Here is a 17,511-nt window from a genome sequence, read left to right as displayed (position 1 = left end):
AGAAGAATATATGCAGTGTATTATTTGTTGAAACTGTACTTCCGATTTGATTTGAAACTGTCTCATTGCTATCTGTTTATCAATAAAATTTTGAAAAAAAAAAAGAAAATGCTGAGCAAGTTACACAAGATGAAAATTCAACCACATTTAACAACTAAGCATACAAAATGCAAAAGCCACTTTCTCAAGCTGACCTAAATAATAACAGCCTTGAAAGAAGCCCCAAATTTTAAATTTCTAAAGTGTATAGCAAGGAACAATAATTAAATTATTCTAGCTTATCCAGCACTGTATTGTTAAACATTTTTTACAAAAAAAGCAATTGTAATGAAAATTTCTGCATTTGAGTTTAACCAAAAAAGAAAGGACATTTTAAGACTGCTACAGTTTGAATAGAATACATAACTGAAAGAATTTTATATTTTTCTTATTATTATTGTACCTCTGTAGATTTAATCCATGACTAGAGATTAGGGGCAAAGCATAAAAGAAGGAAGGAAGGAAGGAAGGAAGGAAGGAAGGAAGGAAGGAAGGAAGGAAGGAAGGAAGGATTAAATGCTGTTAATAAATGGAAAATAAAACAAATGAGTAAAATAACAAATTGAATAAGAAACTTTTCTATTTAAGCTTGTCATATTCATTGATATTGAACTGCTAATTTTAATTACATGTTATCAGCCCATTTAAAACACATGTACATGCTAGTATTTAGATTATTTCAAAACTGACTCAGTGAGTCACTGGGTTGCATAAACAAGATTTGGATTCTTTAGAATTGCTATTTGATAACTATCTGTGTATGTTTCAGTTTAGCCAGTATATATGTTTTAGTTTAGCCACCGAGGTGCAATCCTTACATGGGATGTGATCAGTTTCTTGAAATAACAAACCACAGCACATAACTAAGCTAGGACAGGATGAATTCAAAAGTGTTTGGATGAGCTAGAGAAAATGACAAATGATGTATTATGATTTTAAAATCCTCATCTGGCCAATTTTGTGCTTTATTTCACACAGCTGTGAACCATTTGGAAGCCATTTTCTAGCTCAACTGGGTACTAATATTTACTGTATGAATAACATACCTTTAAAATATTTGTCTTACCCTGAGAAAGAAAGAAACTTTCTTTCCCAAATTTAACTTTGATATAAATCAGACCCATCCTCATGGGTTATGTTTATGCACTGGATCTTTATTCATTGTCAAATGCAGTCCTACAACTTCTTTGGTTTCTAAAAGAAGAGAGCTGTCTATCCATATCTAAATGTTTTGAAACATTTTAAATAATTTTTTTACTGATTATTTTTAAAATATGTTTTCTTTCTTTCGTTTTTTGTTTGTTTGTTTGTTTTAATTTTAGGGAAGGGTCTACAGTGTGTTCAGGGTCTTACCACTAGAATGGACTCATAGAGATCCTGTTTACAGCCTCCAAAGAGCTGGAATTACAGGCGTTCACCACCACACCCAGTGTCAATTGCAGCCTCAGCGCACCCCTGGGGCAGGGTCGGCCCCAAAAAACTATGTTTTCTTTCTTTTTTTTCTTTTTTCTTTTTTTGCAGAACTGGAGATTGAACTCAGGCCCTTGAGCTTGCCAGGCAAGCGCTAATTCTACTGAGTTATCTTCCCAGCCCCATTATGTTTTATAACATAAGAATTTCCTCACTTTATGTGAAATTCTTATGCATTAGTATTTTTCTCTCATATTTGATGTCTTTGGATGGTTTCACTAAATAGGAAATTCAAATCACAATTTCACCCAATTTTTAAAAATAGCATGAAGAAGATATACTCAATATGTAATATTGGAGCCATTAGGTAGTGTTCAAAGGTAGACGTTTTAACATTGTTAGGGAGGTTAACCTATATGTTAATTCTGAGCTTGTCTACTCACATTTAAACACAATTACAGAAATATACCTGCTGAAATGACCCCCATTTGAATTCTCCCTCTGAACATCTGTTTGTATTCAAGAGAGAGTGGATCCATCAATGCATGTAATGTGATATGATAAACTTACTTTTTTCTAAGGTGATATTTAGGCACTTATACAATGATCCCAACATAAGCAGTCATCAATAGTCAATGGGGGCCAAGCAATGGCCGTGACTCATCCACATGGCTGACACTGACAAAGGACCTACAATCTGAGGTACAGGATCTCAGGATAAATCCTGAGGGGATTTCACTGACCTTCTCAGACCCAAAAGCTACAACTCTTGTTGCATAGGTCTTACTTTATCTTGGTCTTAACCATTCAGCAGAAAAGTATAAAAATGAAATATAAGACATAAAGCCATGGTGTTATGTTGAGCTGCAGGGGACACAGGTCAACCATTTCTGACATTGCCAGTGAAGTGGAAGGCCCAATACTATTATGGACTACTGGACACTTTTTAGAATATTTTGCTGAATTCACATACCTGTAATATTCAAATGATGGAAATAAACAAAAAAGGGGATACAGATGAATGTGCATTTTGTATCTGTGTATTCAAAGTGGTTAGGATAGATATATAGTTACATTCTCTTAATGAATAGAGGGATTTGTTCTAATAGTGTTTGTAAATAGGATATCATGTCTGCATCTTGTACAGCAAATTACCACTAAGTATGCAATGTGTTAATTATTGAAACTGTCATACTAATTTGATTTGAAACTGTCTCATTGCTATGTCTCTCAATAAAATTATGAAAAAAATAAAATAACATAAGTAAAATAGTCAGTGGGGAGCCATTTGTAAAAAACAGAAATCTATGAGTGCAAGTCAGTTATTCCATAACAATATTGATCCTATAGTGAACCCCAGGGAACATGCTCACCTTAAAGTGGATGGAGTTAAGCCACCGTTCTCTCCTGTTTGTTAATCATCAAATTTCAGGAAAGTTAACTTTTGTGTCTGGGAGAAGAAGTTTAAGGTAAAAGTATATAGAAATTGGTTTAGCAACAAAATCAATTAAGAAAAATCTGAGGAACTTAGTGCTTCTGAATGTGTTTCTGAACAAAGGATACAACAGCCCTGTTGAACTTGCTCTGCTGTAGCATGTAATTTATTTTCACATATGAATTTCCAAAAGAGAATCTGAATTTGACATCCAATGATCAGTCTAATGACATAAAATATTCTTCTCCTCTAATCAAAAATTTATTGGCTTTTTAGTAAAAAATGAGCAAAATTTCCTAAACATAATCTTTTTTGTTTTTGTTTGGGTTTTTTTTTTTTGGTGTTTTGTTTTGTTTTGTTTTGTTTTGTTTTGTTTTGTTTTGTAGTACCAGGGATTGAACTCAGAACCTTGCGCTTGCCAGGCAAGTGATTATTTTACTGAGCTATCTCCCTGACCCTAAAAATAATTTTTAAAGTTTTTTTAGCTTCCTACTTAGAAGTGATAGTGCAATGATTATAAGATAATAGTGTGCTAATTCTCAATTCTATATTTTCTTTGGCCTTTTTATTGAAAATATGAAAATGCCAAGTATAAAAGTCAAGCCTGAAAGTCTTAAAGGAAAAGCATTAACAAATTTATTTCATAGAGTGCTATTGTAATTCTGTTGACAAGGTTAGTAATTTGTTTACCTTAAGTACAATGTTCTTATTTAATTAAAATATTCATGAGTACATAATATTTCTCAATTTTAAATTTCACGTTTGGGTACTGGGCTTCAAAAAAACGCAGTCATCATTAGAAACAAGCCATTTAACTCTGCTGCCAACTGGCAGATAGTAGGTCTTCAGACATAATTTATATTTAACAACTTTGTCTAATTGTGAAGTCACTTTTCAATACTGACCTGTGTCTGGTTTTGAGCTCAGCATTACAAAATCTGAGCCAAGCCTTGTGCCCTGCTATAAAATTCAACATGTGGAAAATTTAAAACACTTATTTCAAGGAAAATACATTTCCATTTCTACAGTAAAAGATGAGAAAATATTTTGCTCTTTGAGGTTGATTTGAAAAGATTGCCAAACATCTTGTCTAAAATCTTGAAACAATCAGCTTAATGGCAGCAGACAATGATGTCTGTTCACCCTGCTCATCTTTCAGTTTTGAGGCTCATGTCTCTTCTCTGTTTAGCTCAGCAGAGTGACCTTTAGCAGAGTGACCACGTAAGTCATCTTTCAGTTCTTTCACTCAATTTTGGATTGTTTTACTTTTATTTTCAAGATAATTATCGTAAAAAAATGAAAAGCTTCTCTAAACACAGATTTGTCTTAGAACATTTTTACCTTTTCAGAATGAGGTGTCCACAGATCTATGTCATCTGGTGTTTTTCTTGGAAAAGAACAACGTGCACACACCATGCAGCAGGGCACTCATGTAAGCCTCAGCTGCTCGGGTCCCCATTCCATTTCCAAATATTCTTAACTGTTATTCCTGACTCCTGAGTCTGCCAAAATAGAACTTTGAGGCTTTAAATCTTCAAATCATGATGGACCTCCAATCTCCATTATATATCCTTTGATTATTATATGATTTTTAAACACGTCACTTTTGACTTCATTTTCATTACTGGAGCAAGCATGGAATGTCTGAGGAATATGAATGCCTTAATTGCTTACAAGTAGTTTCCCTGTTTTCATCAATAGCATCTTTCTAAGCCAACTACTTCTATTCACAAAGTATCCCAGATAAATTCTTTCATGTGAATTGCGTAAAATTGTAAAATTCTGCTGTTGTTAATCTTACCTAGTCTACTGCCATTCTTCTTTCAAATATACTCCAGTAGGAAAACACAATCTTTGGAAGGATATATATTATTATATAATTATATGTATGTGTGTGAAATTATCATTTTCTCTTATACTTCTCTGAAAAACAAAAGCAGATGCACTTTCTAATTTAAGACTCTTTGTTGCTACCACAGGTCTATAAAAAGAAAACCGAGGCTGCGAAGAAGGAATACCTGAAGCAACTAGCAGCATACAGAGCCAGCCTTGTATCCAAGGTAACAGGCAATTGTGTGGCATTATGACAGATTGTGACCATCTCAGTACAGACTTTGATAGTCACTTAAAAACATAAAAGATCATTTTAGTATTTTTTCAGTCTCCTTTGTTGAAAAAAAGGACATTCTAAACAAAGCTATATGTTGTGGAAATATTGGTTCATTACTAACAGCCTGGAGAAGCATCCTCCTGGCCCTTTGTAAAATGTTGTTACCCATGGATCACTGTTTTTGTAGCATTGTCATAGCACATTCTTAATCCCATACCTACTTTCTGTTTCTCTGTCACCACCACTTAAATTGTCACTCCTTTATCTTATCGGCCTTTTCTGAATAAATCCCAACTTTTTAAATCTTCAACCATTGTATCATCATTATGAAGCATGTTGAAAAGGAAAAAGAAAAAACACATCATTTTGTCTAAAACTTAAAACACAACTTTGCAATTTTTTGTTGTTTTGAGACAGAATCTCACTATGTAATTTTTAGACTTCTTTGAAGTCCTCACTACGTAACCAAGGCTGACCTTGACCTCACAGTTATCTTTACCTCAGCCTCCCATGTGCTGGGATTACAGGTGTGTGCCACCACACCCACCTGACTTTAAAATATTTTGTGTTTCAGAATATCTTAAGGACTAAGTAACAGCTTACTTGCTGTTAAAAATACTCAAGGCTGACTCTTTAGTCTCATGTTACTAAAGATTCATTTTCAGGGAAGTAACTGCAGAGAAGCTGAGCTGGGTCTAGAAGCACTTGACACCTTCAGATGTGAAGTCCAAACTTGCATGTAATTTTACCCATTCTGACTCTGGAGTCTAGACTCTATTGCATTTGCTTATGAAAAATACTTTTCTAAATACACAAATGTTCTTTCCCATTCTAACAAATCTAAGATAATTTATATAAATAAATTAGTGCTTAATTAAGGAAAGAATATACTGAATATATTGTCACAGTGAATAATGTAGAAGGCAAAATACAGAGGAAGAAAATATTTTAGTACACTGTTGTTCTAGTTCAGTTGCATGTTCCATATCTAAGGTATGACGTAGGAAAATTTACATTTGGGATTTAATTGTCAACTTGTTTTTTGTTTGTTTGTTTTTTGAAAGTTCTTTTTCTTTTTTCTTTTTTTAAATGTTTCCTTTATTTATTTTTTTTCTTTTTTATGGTCAGTTCAGCCCACCCTGGTGGCGGGGCTGCCATGGCATGTGGTGCTGGGGATCAAAACGAGGTCCCTACATGCTTTCCTAAGCTTGCCTAAGCAGGCACTTTAGACCACTGAGCTATCTCACCAGCCCTTAATTGTCAACTTGTTAACTCTCCTACTTTCTCTCACTCTGTATCTTATACATTTTAACTTATGTAACTGCTTTGGAAGCTATTTATAATTTCTGCTGATACCATCTCAGATTTTGCTCTAAGTATAGCATTCACAAAATGTGCCTAAAATTATAATAAAAAGTAAGCCACCAAATACCAGATCTATCTAGCCATTATTTAACATTATTACAGACTAATATGTTAAAAATATAAAGTAGACTTTTAAAAAATGAATTCTCCTTATTTCATGCAAGATATCTTTAAAAAAAAAACACTTTAACAGAGTTTAAGTCAGAGCATCTTTACATATGAGAAATCGATGCAGAAAGTCTTAGTACCAATACCAAGTACCCTATGACGTGTGTATTGCTGGAGTGCGATAATACTGACTACGCATTTACTTCTAAAACAAGTATCTTTAGATTTGCTCTGAGCTGCATCTTTTCTCACTATTCAGTCTCAGTGCTCCAACCCACAGTACACAGCAATTTGAATAAATGCTGTGAATTGCCATTTCTACATTGAAAAACCAAGCACTTTTTTTACAGCTTACTCTGACATTTTTCTTCTCTTTGGCAGTAGGAATTTTGCTGGAGCTGTTGAATCTCTATTTATGTACAACTATCTATTATGTTTGTACAAATGGAAGGGAAGTTACAATCATTCCCTCCAGGTTGGAAAAATGACCTTCTGATACTATATATGAAAAGGTGTGTACTGTATAAACCTTCTGAGCACCTACAGAAAATGTATCAACTTACCACCCATAGCAGATAGTGCCATAAAAAAAATATTTTTCCATTTAAGTTGTGGCTAAGCAATTTTTTTTTTTTGCATTTTTAGGGCAGGGTCTACAAGGTGTTCAGGGTCTCACTACTAGATTGGACTCATAGTGATCTGCCTGTCTATAGCCTCCCAAGTGCTGGTATTACAGGCATGCACCACCATGCCCAGTCTCAATTGCTGTCTCAGCACAACCTGGGGGTGGGGTTGGCACAGCAGGCCAGGTTTGAACCCCTGCCCCTGAGCCTGCTGAAGGCACTTTAATCTGCTGAGCTATTTAGCTGGCCCTTTAGGCAAATTTTTATTGCCATAAATTATTTCATTATTAAAGAATACCTAAAACAGCCAACAGAAAATGTACCATAATGTAATACTTACAGTTCCAGGAAACTATATGTGAGCCAAGTTCTGTTCTCTTTGCAGTTGTTTCTTCTTCTTCCTGTTCTTCTTGTTCTTGTTCTTCTTGTTCTTCTTCTTGTTCTTGTTCTTGTTGTTGTTGTTGTTGTTGTTGTTGTTGTTCTTCTTCTTCTTCTTCTTCTTCTTCTTCTTCTTCTTCTTCTTCATTTTCCTCCTCCTCCTCATTCCTCCTCCTCCCCTTCCCTCTTCCTCCTCCTCCTCATTCCTCCTCCTCCTCTTCCCCCCTCCTTGGCCTCCCTCTTCCTCTTCTTTCTCCTTTTTGTATGTTGTTATTTACTTATCCTTGTATATTTTGGCAAATATTCCTGGGCACGTGTTCTTTGCCAGACTCAGAGGTAGGAAAATTTATTCCCTACTTATTAATAACTTTTTCTTTAGTCAAGGGAGACCAATAGTACAAACATAAATTAATAAATGTTGAGCATCCCAAGACATAGAGCAAAGGATCTGCTAGGCTGGTTTGCAGAGATATTTTGAAAGAGGTGACATTGGAAGGTAGGAGTGTACAGAACCAGAGGGAAAGCCAAGAATCAAGCAAGCACAATGACTTGGTGTGGCAAAACATCTCTGTGAGTTAAAAGGACAATAGGGCGGCTATAACTGAACTGAAGCAGAACAGATGAGCAAGATAAAAAATCTAAATCAGGACAGGGAAAAGTGCCAAAGCTTATTCTGAAAGCAAGGAAACCACTGAATTGTTTTCAGTATGAGAAGGCATGGTTGGGTTGATAATATTAAACGACCACTTCACATGAGTTCTCTTAATCTCTATTCTCTTAATCTCTATTTCTTGAAGTAAGCTTAATTAACAATACTTCAGTGTAAAGCAAAAAAATATCTCAGGTAAATGCTGACCAAAACTAGCACTGTCCTGCATAGCCTTTGGTCTTATTTATGAACTACCTCAACCTTTTCCTTTGTCTTTGTTCTGAGTCATGTGCTCTGGAACCCTAGCACAGTGCTTTCCTGTATCCCAAAATGCCACATTGTCCCAAACTCATGGCATGACCTGCTCAAAGGTCATTTTGGTCCATGAAAAATGGTTTTATCCACAGCACTCTGTCCATTTTCCTATATTCTTGCCCCAAACTTCAATTTACTCCTATAGAGCTACATATTTTGGGATCTATTTTCTAATGTATTCATTTCACCAAATAAGGCTTTGAGTGCCTAAGCTGATTGATTCTGCTTATTTGTGGCCACATCATAGACTGTACCTCTCACTGCTTCTATTCTAGATCACACTCCACTTCCAGCATAAGGCTGCATAACACCTGTTTTGTGTTAGTCCCACTGGTAGATACTGAGAACAGGAAGAACAGGACAGACCCATGTGGAGTGTTTCCTTCCACTTTAAAAGATTGGAGCTATAGGATAAATTAACTGTGTCTTTCAGAGCAGAATAGAAACAGCAGGATTAGGATTTCCTATGAAACTGAGTCATATTATTCACAATCTTCAACCCCATTCAGTTATTACTTTCATTCACATATATGATATGCCACATCATCCATCTCACTAGGCTTGAGTGAGATTGAAATCTATTCCAAATACAAAAGCCCAGTGCTGTTAAATAAGCATTTTTTCTTTGTACTTCAAAATGATAATGTTGACACATCCACAGCATATTGTATTTTTTTCCCAATTATCACACACACACACACACACACACACACACACACACACACAAATGGCATCCTATTATTGAGCACCCTCTCTGTATCATACACTGTGCTGGGCATTTTATATAGATTGTTACCACCATCACAACCAGCCTATACAATATTATTGAGCTCTATATCCATGTGTAGATTAAATACCTGGCATATGGTGAGGAGAGGATGGCATTGGCAGAATTAGGGACTCATATTTCTTAAGATCTCTAGCCAAAATTTCTAGGCTTTTGTCTACCTTGTGTTATTATCCAATGGTCTTCTCTCTGCAATGAGTATCTCTTATCTGCAATAAAATTGCGTGCTAATTATTGATGTTAACAGCTGAGAGGACAGCTGCCATGCCTTAAATGAGACTGAGGTCCAGAGGCTGCTTTTAGTCATCACACCCACCACCACCACCAGAGGCCAAGTAGAGGCTGTTGAAGGTGCTAGGGCTTGCAGAATTTCAGAAGCTTTCTTCTGCACCAGGGGGATTCTTCATCAGGGCACAGAGAGCCAGGGACAGAGCTGCCCAGCACTGGTCACTACACATGGTTTGAGCCTGCCAGAATGACCAGACTCCAAGAGGAATGTGGAGTGTGACACAGTGCTAAGCAGACTCCAGATAATGTGTTAAATTTTAGACTCTTAAGGGAGCCTAAAGGGAGCCTTAAGGAAGCCAACTTAAAGGGAAATATTTGAAAGGAAAAACATCTTTGCAGAAGAGTCACAGGTTAAAAGATATTTATGTATATATGCAGGATAATTTGGATAATTTCTGCTGATTCCTGATGATCTATTGAAAGGAGCAGTTAATGCTTAAAATTTATTTTTTAATCTTTTTAGGTTTTTTATAACTTTCTTTTATTTTCTTTCTCCAATTTTTCAGGTTTATCTTCTAATTTGAAGATAAATTGTGCAATACAACAGCCATTGTCAAATTCCCATTACTTTGTACCCTGAACTTTTTTGTATTATTTCTATTTTTTTTACCACTTTGTATTCTTTAAAAATATAAAGGGAGAGGATTCAAATATATTAAATTCTCCTCCAAAGAAAAGACAAAGATGCTTAAACCCCCAACTTGGATCAGAGATGGGATAGCAATTACTTGCTTTACATTTTCTCTGACTGTAGAACATAAAGATAGAAACTATGTCAAACTAGGGTGTTTAGTTTGGCCTTTTTTTTTTTTTCTATTTTTTTGTGGAATGGGGGATTGAACTCAGGCCCTTGCGCTTGCCAGGGAAGCACTTATTCCACTGAGCCATCTCCCCGGCCCCTAGAGTGTTTAGTTTGATCGAGAGGTTTTACTAATTCCTCAGTTATTGGACTAAACAATGTCTTTCCCTATAAAAAAATTTAAAAGCAGAAGCAAAGGTTATAAATGAGGGCTGGAGAAAGTATTTGGGGTATCTTCAACCTCAGTGTTGCTGCAGGAGAGGCAGGGAACCATGTCACAGAACTTCAGAAAGGGTGACCACCACTATCATCCTGGAATGGTCTTAGGAGTGCAATCACTTAGGGTAGAAGGACCTGGGTTCAAATTTTAGGTTTCTTTGCTTGTTTTTTTTTATAGCAGAAAGCTATTTGTCAGAAGCTGGGAGGAATAGAAATGGGCTACTAATCAATAGACATACATTTTAGCTAAATAAGAAGAATCAGTCCTAGAGAGCTGCTGAAATTTACTATTCCCATAGTCAGCAAGAATTTCTGCACATTTCAAATTTAATATTGATTCAGTATTCTCACCATAATAAAATGAAATTTTAAAAATTAAATAATAAACTGCATAGTTTAGGATATTAAAGATAGGAGGCATTTAATAAATATTATAGGGAATCAACATTTTTACTTTTGCTTTTAGCATTAGTAGTAAGAATGCAAGAGAGTACATTTGTGTATTCAATTTGGCTGCAAGACTACTCTGATATAGAAATACTTAAAGTGATGTTAAAAAATAGAAATGTTTTATTTATAGTTACATCCCTTTATAAAGATAGGAAATGACTTAAATAGAAACAAAAATACTTTCATCCATAAATGTTACTTAATTAAATAGGAATCTAAGAAGAAGGCCAAAAGCATATTCTGTTACAAAGGCTAGGGCTTCCTTGCCTGGGCAGATCTCCTTGCTACTGAGAGTCACATTGAGTTGGGCTATTACATAAAACTTAAGGAAATATAGTTTTATTATAAACTAAAAATTCTTAGACATTGGTCTAAATTATTATGCTGAAAACAATGTATGACTTTAAAGCAATGGGAATAGCTTCATTTCACCACATAGATTAGAATTTATAGTCCCAAAATCAGTATTGCATTCAAAGTAACCACCTTGGGAGGCTATAAACTCACATTATTGTTGCTCCCATAGTTCAAAAGATTTTTTGAAGTCCCATTTTAGAACCGCAATCAGGAAAATGTTATGAGACACCTTAGAAAATCAATCTTGTTACATTGTTTTCACACCTCATTTTTTTCCCTAAGCATCACCTAGATAAAACCCACATCCTTGGCTTCCACTGACTATTAGCATTTTCCAAAACTCAAATTCATCATCACCAGAAAAAGACTTGTCTGAGGATATGTAAAATGGTGCCCCCGCCTCTGAAAAGAATTGTGGGGGAAGTTTCCAAATATCCCAAGTAAAAGCAGCATTGTTGAAATAAGGGTACACTTTCTCATAAATGCCAACTTTGAACGAGGCAGAATTTGCATGACTGTGTCCTGGTTTCTTAAGTAATACAAACAGATTCATAACTTTAAGGTCACACATAAAATAGGAGATTTTATTTCTAAATTAAGGGGTAGTTTATGAAATGGGAAACAAAATGACCATATTACAGTGAAAAATCTTTTTAAATAATTTATAGGACAATATTTAATGAAATGAAGAAAATTCTCTGCTGCTATGATCAATGGAAAAAGAAAAATGTTCAGTTTCAATGAAAGGAAAATTAATTAGAAATAATTTTTTTAATTATTTATTTTTACAGAACAAAGTAAACTAACAGAATTTATGCCATAAAGAACTATTGAGACAAATACTGGTTTTGAATTTTCAAGTAGGAAGGATCATTTATGACTGTTACCATAAAATGTGAAGCTCTGTGAGCCCACATCATAATTTAAGGATAATAAAATCTCATGCTTCAGGATATAAATTAATCACCTGCAAGGACCAGAAAATTTTTTTTCCAGAACTAATCATGCATAGTTGAATAGGTGCATAAATTTTGTTTAATTTCCATGTATCAAGTATTGGTCAGTGCTGAAAACAAGAATCAAATTAGTTGGATTATTAATTTGATTTGGTTCAGCAAATCTTATATTGTTGCTTCCATGGAATTTTATGTCTTATGTTTTACTTTTTCATTTTAAATAACAATTACTTTGTCAATGTTTCATTTTTATAGTTTACATCATCCCAGATTGGGGACATTTATACACTGCACAATATTTCTTCATAATACAAAGTAAATGGGATTGAAATTATCTTATGTAATCATCAACTCAGTTAATATTTTAAGTAGTACTGACATGTATCCTTTGTATATTTTGTGCATGTCAAAGAAGTCTCTTCGTATAAGACACAAAAGGTCTCTATAGCCACCACCCTCCCTTTTGTGTACATAGTAAATAACTTTCACAACCTGTGGCCAAAAGTAAATAGAGAAGAACATATATTTAGAAACTTATAGCGAGAGCACAACCTTGCTCTGGAAATGTAGGTTCTAGGGTTGATTTCTACTGTACACTGATAAAAATCACATTTGTTACATGACCAGTGGAAGATGCTCACCACAAAATTAAAGTGGTTCATGTATTTGAAAGTAGAAACAAATTTAAGGTATTTAGAATTCATTAAAAGATAGAACTAATTTCTTAGTGGTAGGTATGGAGGTCTTCTATGCAGTATAATTGATTTGCAAAGTTGTAGCCTTGCTTTCATGGTTTAATTGAAAGAAAGTATAATAAACTTGTGATTTTTTCAGATTTCCATTTGATATTACTTTCCAGATTATGAATTTATGGCAGCTAGTTCTTGAAAATAAGACTTATTCTACCTATCTTCTAAAACAATAAAATAGTGTTTATAATTTATAGATGGCCTATTATATTATTCTGATTAATAGTTAATCATAAGTGAAACTAGTAGCATGCTTTTCCTTATCTAAATGAATGACCTTTACATAAAGACATAAATTCTAAGTGTGGGTAAGACATAGCAAACTGCCCTACTGGTGACATCCACCCAGAAGATGGTGAGGCACAAAATGATATGAATTTACCAAATGATAGTACTAAGGGTTAGAATTTCTTATTGATTCAGGAAGGGAGTGTTTCATTCTAAAAGCAGAGAAAAGAGAGATGAAGATCAATCCAGTTTTCTGTGGATTTTCCAAGCCTTCAGAGTCTTCCTTATTCTTTGGAAAGTAGGTTGGCATGAATAGTAAAAAGTCCCAGCCAAGGCATCAGTGTCTTCATAGCATTTTGCCCCATAACAGTCATTCAGTCATCGAGCAAACTTGCATATGCTCATCATGCACTCTATGCTGTGCCAGGTGTATGGCCTAAAGGAATTCAAACCCCTACCATTAAAAATATCCCTTCTTTGATGATTTAAGACATCTTTTTGCAAAGAGAATACAGCAAGAGAACTCATACTTAAGTGTCTGCCGTGTATACCAATATAGCTCAATATGTATTAGACATCCTACCTGTAGTAATGTAGAAAGGAGAAAAAAGTAAGTGGCTAGAATTCTTCCTCCTGCTATCTTAAGAAAATATTTTTTCACTTGTATAGATCATTATTTTGGGGAATCAATTTAATTTGAGTTTACAGTAGGCCTAGTGATCAAATCTTACTATTTCAAAATAAGTTTAGGAAATTAGCCTCTATATCTCTAGTCTAGAGAAGAGAAATGACAAGTGGCCAGACAAAGAAAATATTTTGAGTTTAATTATGCAAGAACAAAGATGGTCTTCACAAGATTAGCAATACAATGTTTCAAACTAGAATGCTCTCTCTCTCTCTTTCTCTCTCTCTCTCTAACTCTCTTTCTCCCCCTCCCTCCTTTCCTTGCTCCCTCATCATTTATTCATCATATTTTTCCATATAATGGAGCACATAATATTACATAAAAACTAGAATTTTCTATCGTGGTAGCATACACCTCTAATCCCTGTATTCTCAGAGGCTGAGGCAGAAAGACTGCAAATTCAAGCTTAGCCTGGAAAATTTAGTACATTATGAAGATCCTGACAGCTTCTGGCTACCCTATGCCCAGTGAGACCTGCTGGTCCCATCCTAGGAGCAGTGTGGGTGAGAAACAGTTCCACTCCCTTGGGATGCCCCCCACCACTCCACAGCACACTCTCACCCCACCCGCTGAGTAGGAATTTCTGTCGCATTCTAGGGACCCCCAGATCCAGTCCTAGCCCAGGCCCAGTGAGTGTGTGGGAGAGTTTCTGGCTATCCTAGGGCAGAGGGACCTGCTGTTACAAGCCCAGGTGCAGCATGAATGAGAACCTCTTCCTCCCATTTAGCACCCTCCCTCACTTGGCAGCACCCCAACCCACCCTGCATGCCCAGTAAAAATTTCGGCCATGTTCTGCGAACCCCCAGATCTAGTCCTACCCCAGGCTCAGAGAGTGTGTGGGAGAGCTTCTGCTCCACCCTACTCCACCTTGTCCCCTCAAGACTGAGCTCAGGCCTGGCATACAGGCCTGAGGTGAAACCCTGAAGCTGCAATCCCTGCAGGGAGAATAGGGAACAGAAACACCCAGCTAGTTGAGGAGCAGAACATCTTGCCAGAGGGGCACAACACATTCACTCCCCACTCCCAAGGGCAGAGGCAGGAAGGAGCTAAGCACAATAGCCAGACCCAAGCCAGGAACGGCTGGATAAAGCCAAACTTTGTACATCTGCACCTGAATTTCAGTAGGTGCTGAGGTTATAACTGCATCAAAGCTCTACAGTAAAGGTCAGAAGACAATGCTACACAAAATGACAATGAGAAGGAGCAAAATGCAATCACAGAACCCAAGCCCACCCGTAACAAGTGCAGAGGACACTAACACAGAACAAAAGGGGGATCACAAGTGGAAATCAATGAATCAATGGCTTCTGAAATAAAGATACAACTGCAGAAAGGTATAGAGGAACTCAGATTGGAAATGAAAAAAGAAATCCCTGAATTAATAGCATCTTCAGTAAAGAATCAAAGGCAAAAACATATGGAGGAAACCCAATGCGTACCCAGAACAAGTGCAGAGGATGCTAGCTAAGCTGAAATGCATAAAATAATAGTGTCAATAGTAAATAAGCAACAGCAGAAAGTCATAGAAGAACTCAGAGCAGAACACTTTACTACTAGCTCAACTCAAAGGTATGAATTAATAGCTTTGATAGTAAAAAAGCAACAGCAGAAAGTTATAGAGAAACTCATAGTGGAATTCTTTTCTGAAATTAAAAAAAAAAATTGTCTGAACTCACAGCATCTGATGTAAAGAATCAACTACAGAAACATAGGGAGGAAACCCAACCTGAAAAAAACACTGCAGTAAAAGAATTAATAACTAATTCTAAAGAAAACGTTCATAAAAAAATAGAAGAGATTAGAAAAATGACTGATTCCTTCAATGAGCAGTACAGGAAAGAAATAGATCACACAAAGCATACTCAAAGAAATATAGAGGAACTTAAAATCTCAATCATAAGGTTGAAAAACTGTTTGAGTGAAAATGAAAAGAGTTTCAGATCTTGAAGATGCTGGTGCAGCTAGTGAAAAGGTAAGAAAAGACCTCTTAAAAACATCTAGGATGCAGGAAAAAATAATTCATCACTTGCAAGCCAATGAAAAGATGAACAATATGAAACTAATAGCTATCAATGAGAAAGAATGAGTCAATACAAAAAACATTAAAATATATGGGCAGAAGTAATAGCAGAAAACTTCCCAAATATGAGGAAACAATCTGATATTCAGATAAGTGAAGTGTACACAATGCAAAGTCTCCTCAACCCAATTAAAAGCACACCAAGACACATAATAGTCAAGATCCCAGAAATTCAGCACAAGAATAATCTACTGAAAGCTGCTAGAGAAAAGAAGCAGATCATATTCAGAGGAAAACCCATCAGAATTATGGCTGACTTCTCTTCAAAAAATCTAATATCCAATACCACAATCTTAACAGGAGACTAAACACCCCCTTATTCCAAAAAGATAGGTCAACCAGAAAAAAATGTTAGTAAACAAATAAAACTGAACAAGAGCTTGAAACAAATGGACTAAGTGGACATATACAGAGTGTTCCACCCAAACAAACCTGAATACACATTTTTCTCAGCTTCACATGGGTCATTTTCTAAAATAGACCAAATACTGGTCCTTAGGTTATGTTTAAGTATATGCAAAAAAAACAGAAATTATCCCATGCACATTATCTGACCACAATGCAATGAAACGATATAAATGACAAAACAAACCAGAAAAACTCGCTAAATACATGGAAATTAACAACACCCTACTCAGCAACCAGTGGGTCACAGGTGAAATTAAAAAAGAAATTCAGCAATATCTACAATTCGATGAAAATTCAAACACAACTTATCAGAATTTAAGGGATACGATGCAATCAGTTCTCACAGGGAAATTCATAGTTGTGAACGCACACATTACGAAAACAGAACGGAAACAAATAAATACCCTTATGCTGCACCTTCAACAACTAGAAAAGGAAGAGCAAACCAAATCCAGAGCCCAAAGACGGGAGGAAATCATAAAGATTAGAGCAGAAATTAATTCAATTGAGACGAAGAAAACAATTCAAAGAATTAAAAAAGCGAAAAGCTGGTTCTTTGAAAGATAAATAAAATCAATAAACCACTAGCTAACTTCATCAGAAAGAGGAAAGAAAAAAATCAAATACAACCAATAAGGAATGAAAAGGGGATAACTACCACAGACCCAGTTGAAATTCAGAAGATTATCAATAGCTACTTTGAAAATCTTTGTTCTCACAGAATAAAAGACACAGAAGAAACGGGCAGATTCCTAGAAAGGTACAAATTACCACAACTGACTTGACAAGGTATAACCACTCTCAATAGCCCAATAACAGCCAATGAATTATGAGATGCAATAAAAAACCTACCAACAAAGAAAAGTCCAAGTCTAGATTGATTCACAGATGAATTCTAAAAGAAATGTACAGAAGATGTATTCCCTGTACTCCCCAAACTCTTCCATGAAATTGAAAAGGAAGCAATCCTTCCAAAATCATTCCTTGAGGCATGGAATATACTGATACCAAAACCAGGGAAAAACACAACGAAGAAAGAGTACTAGAGGCCAATCCCCCTCGTGAACATAGAT

The 17,511-nt window shown here is 35.6% G+C and overlaps 1 protein-coding gene across 1 annotated transcript in view; it reads left to right on the top strand.

Annotated features, from left to right (window-relative positions):
• The window catches only part of Tox (thymocyte selection associated high mobility group box), a 356,660-nt gene extending 351,689 nt beyond the window's left edge, over nucleotides 1-4,971 (top strand). Inside the window, exon 6 of the mRNA XM_004642364.1 lies at nucleotides 4,864-4,971. Within this exon, the coding sequence (XP_004642421.1) occupies nucleotides 4,864-4,971 (108 nt within the window). The remainder of the gene's footprint in view (nucleotides 1-4,863) is intronic.
• The last annotated feature ends 12,540 nt before the right edge of the window (nucleotides 4,972-17,511 follow it).

The sequence above is a fragment of the Octodon degus genome, unplaced genomic scaffold, assembly GCF_000260255.1.
Source record: "Octodon degus isolate 3935 unplaced genomic scaffold, OctDeg1.0 scaffold00152, whole genome shotgun sequence".
Classification (NCBI taxonomy): domain Eukaryota; kingdom Metazoa; phylum Chordata; class Mammalia; order Rodentia; family Octodontidae; genus Octodon; species Octodon degus.
Note: the sequence above shows the minus strand (reverse complement) of the source record. Positions and strands in the feature narration are given on the sequence as shown.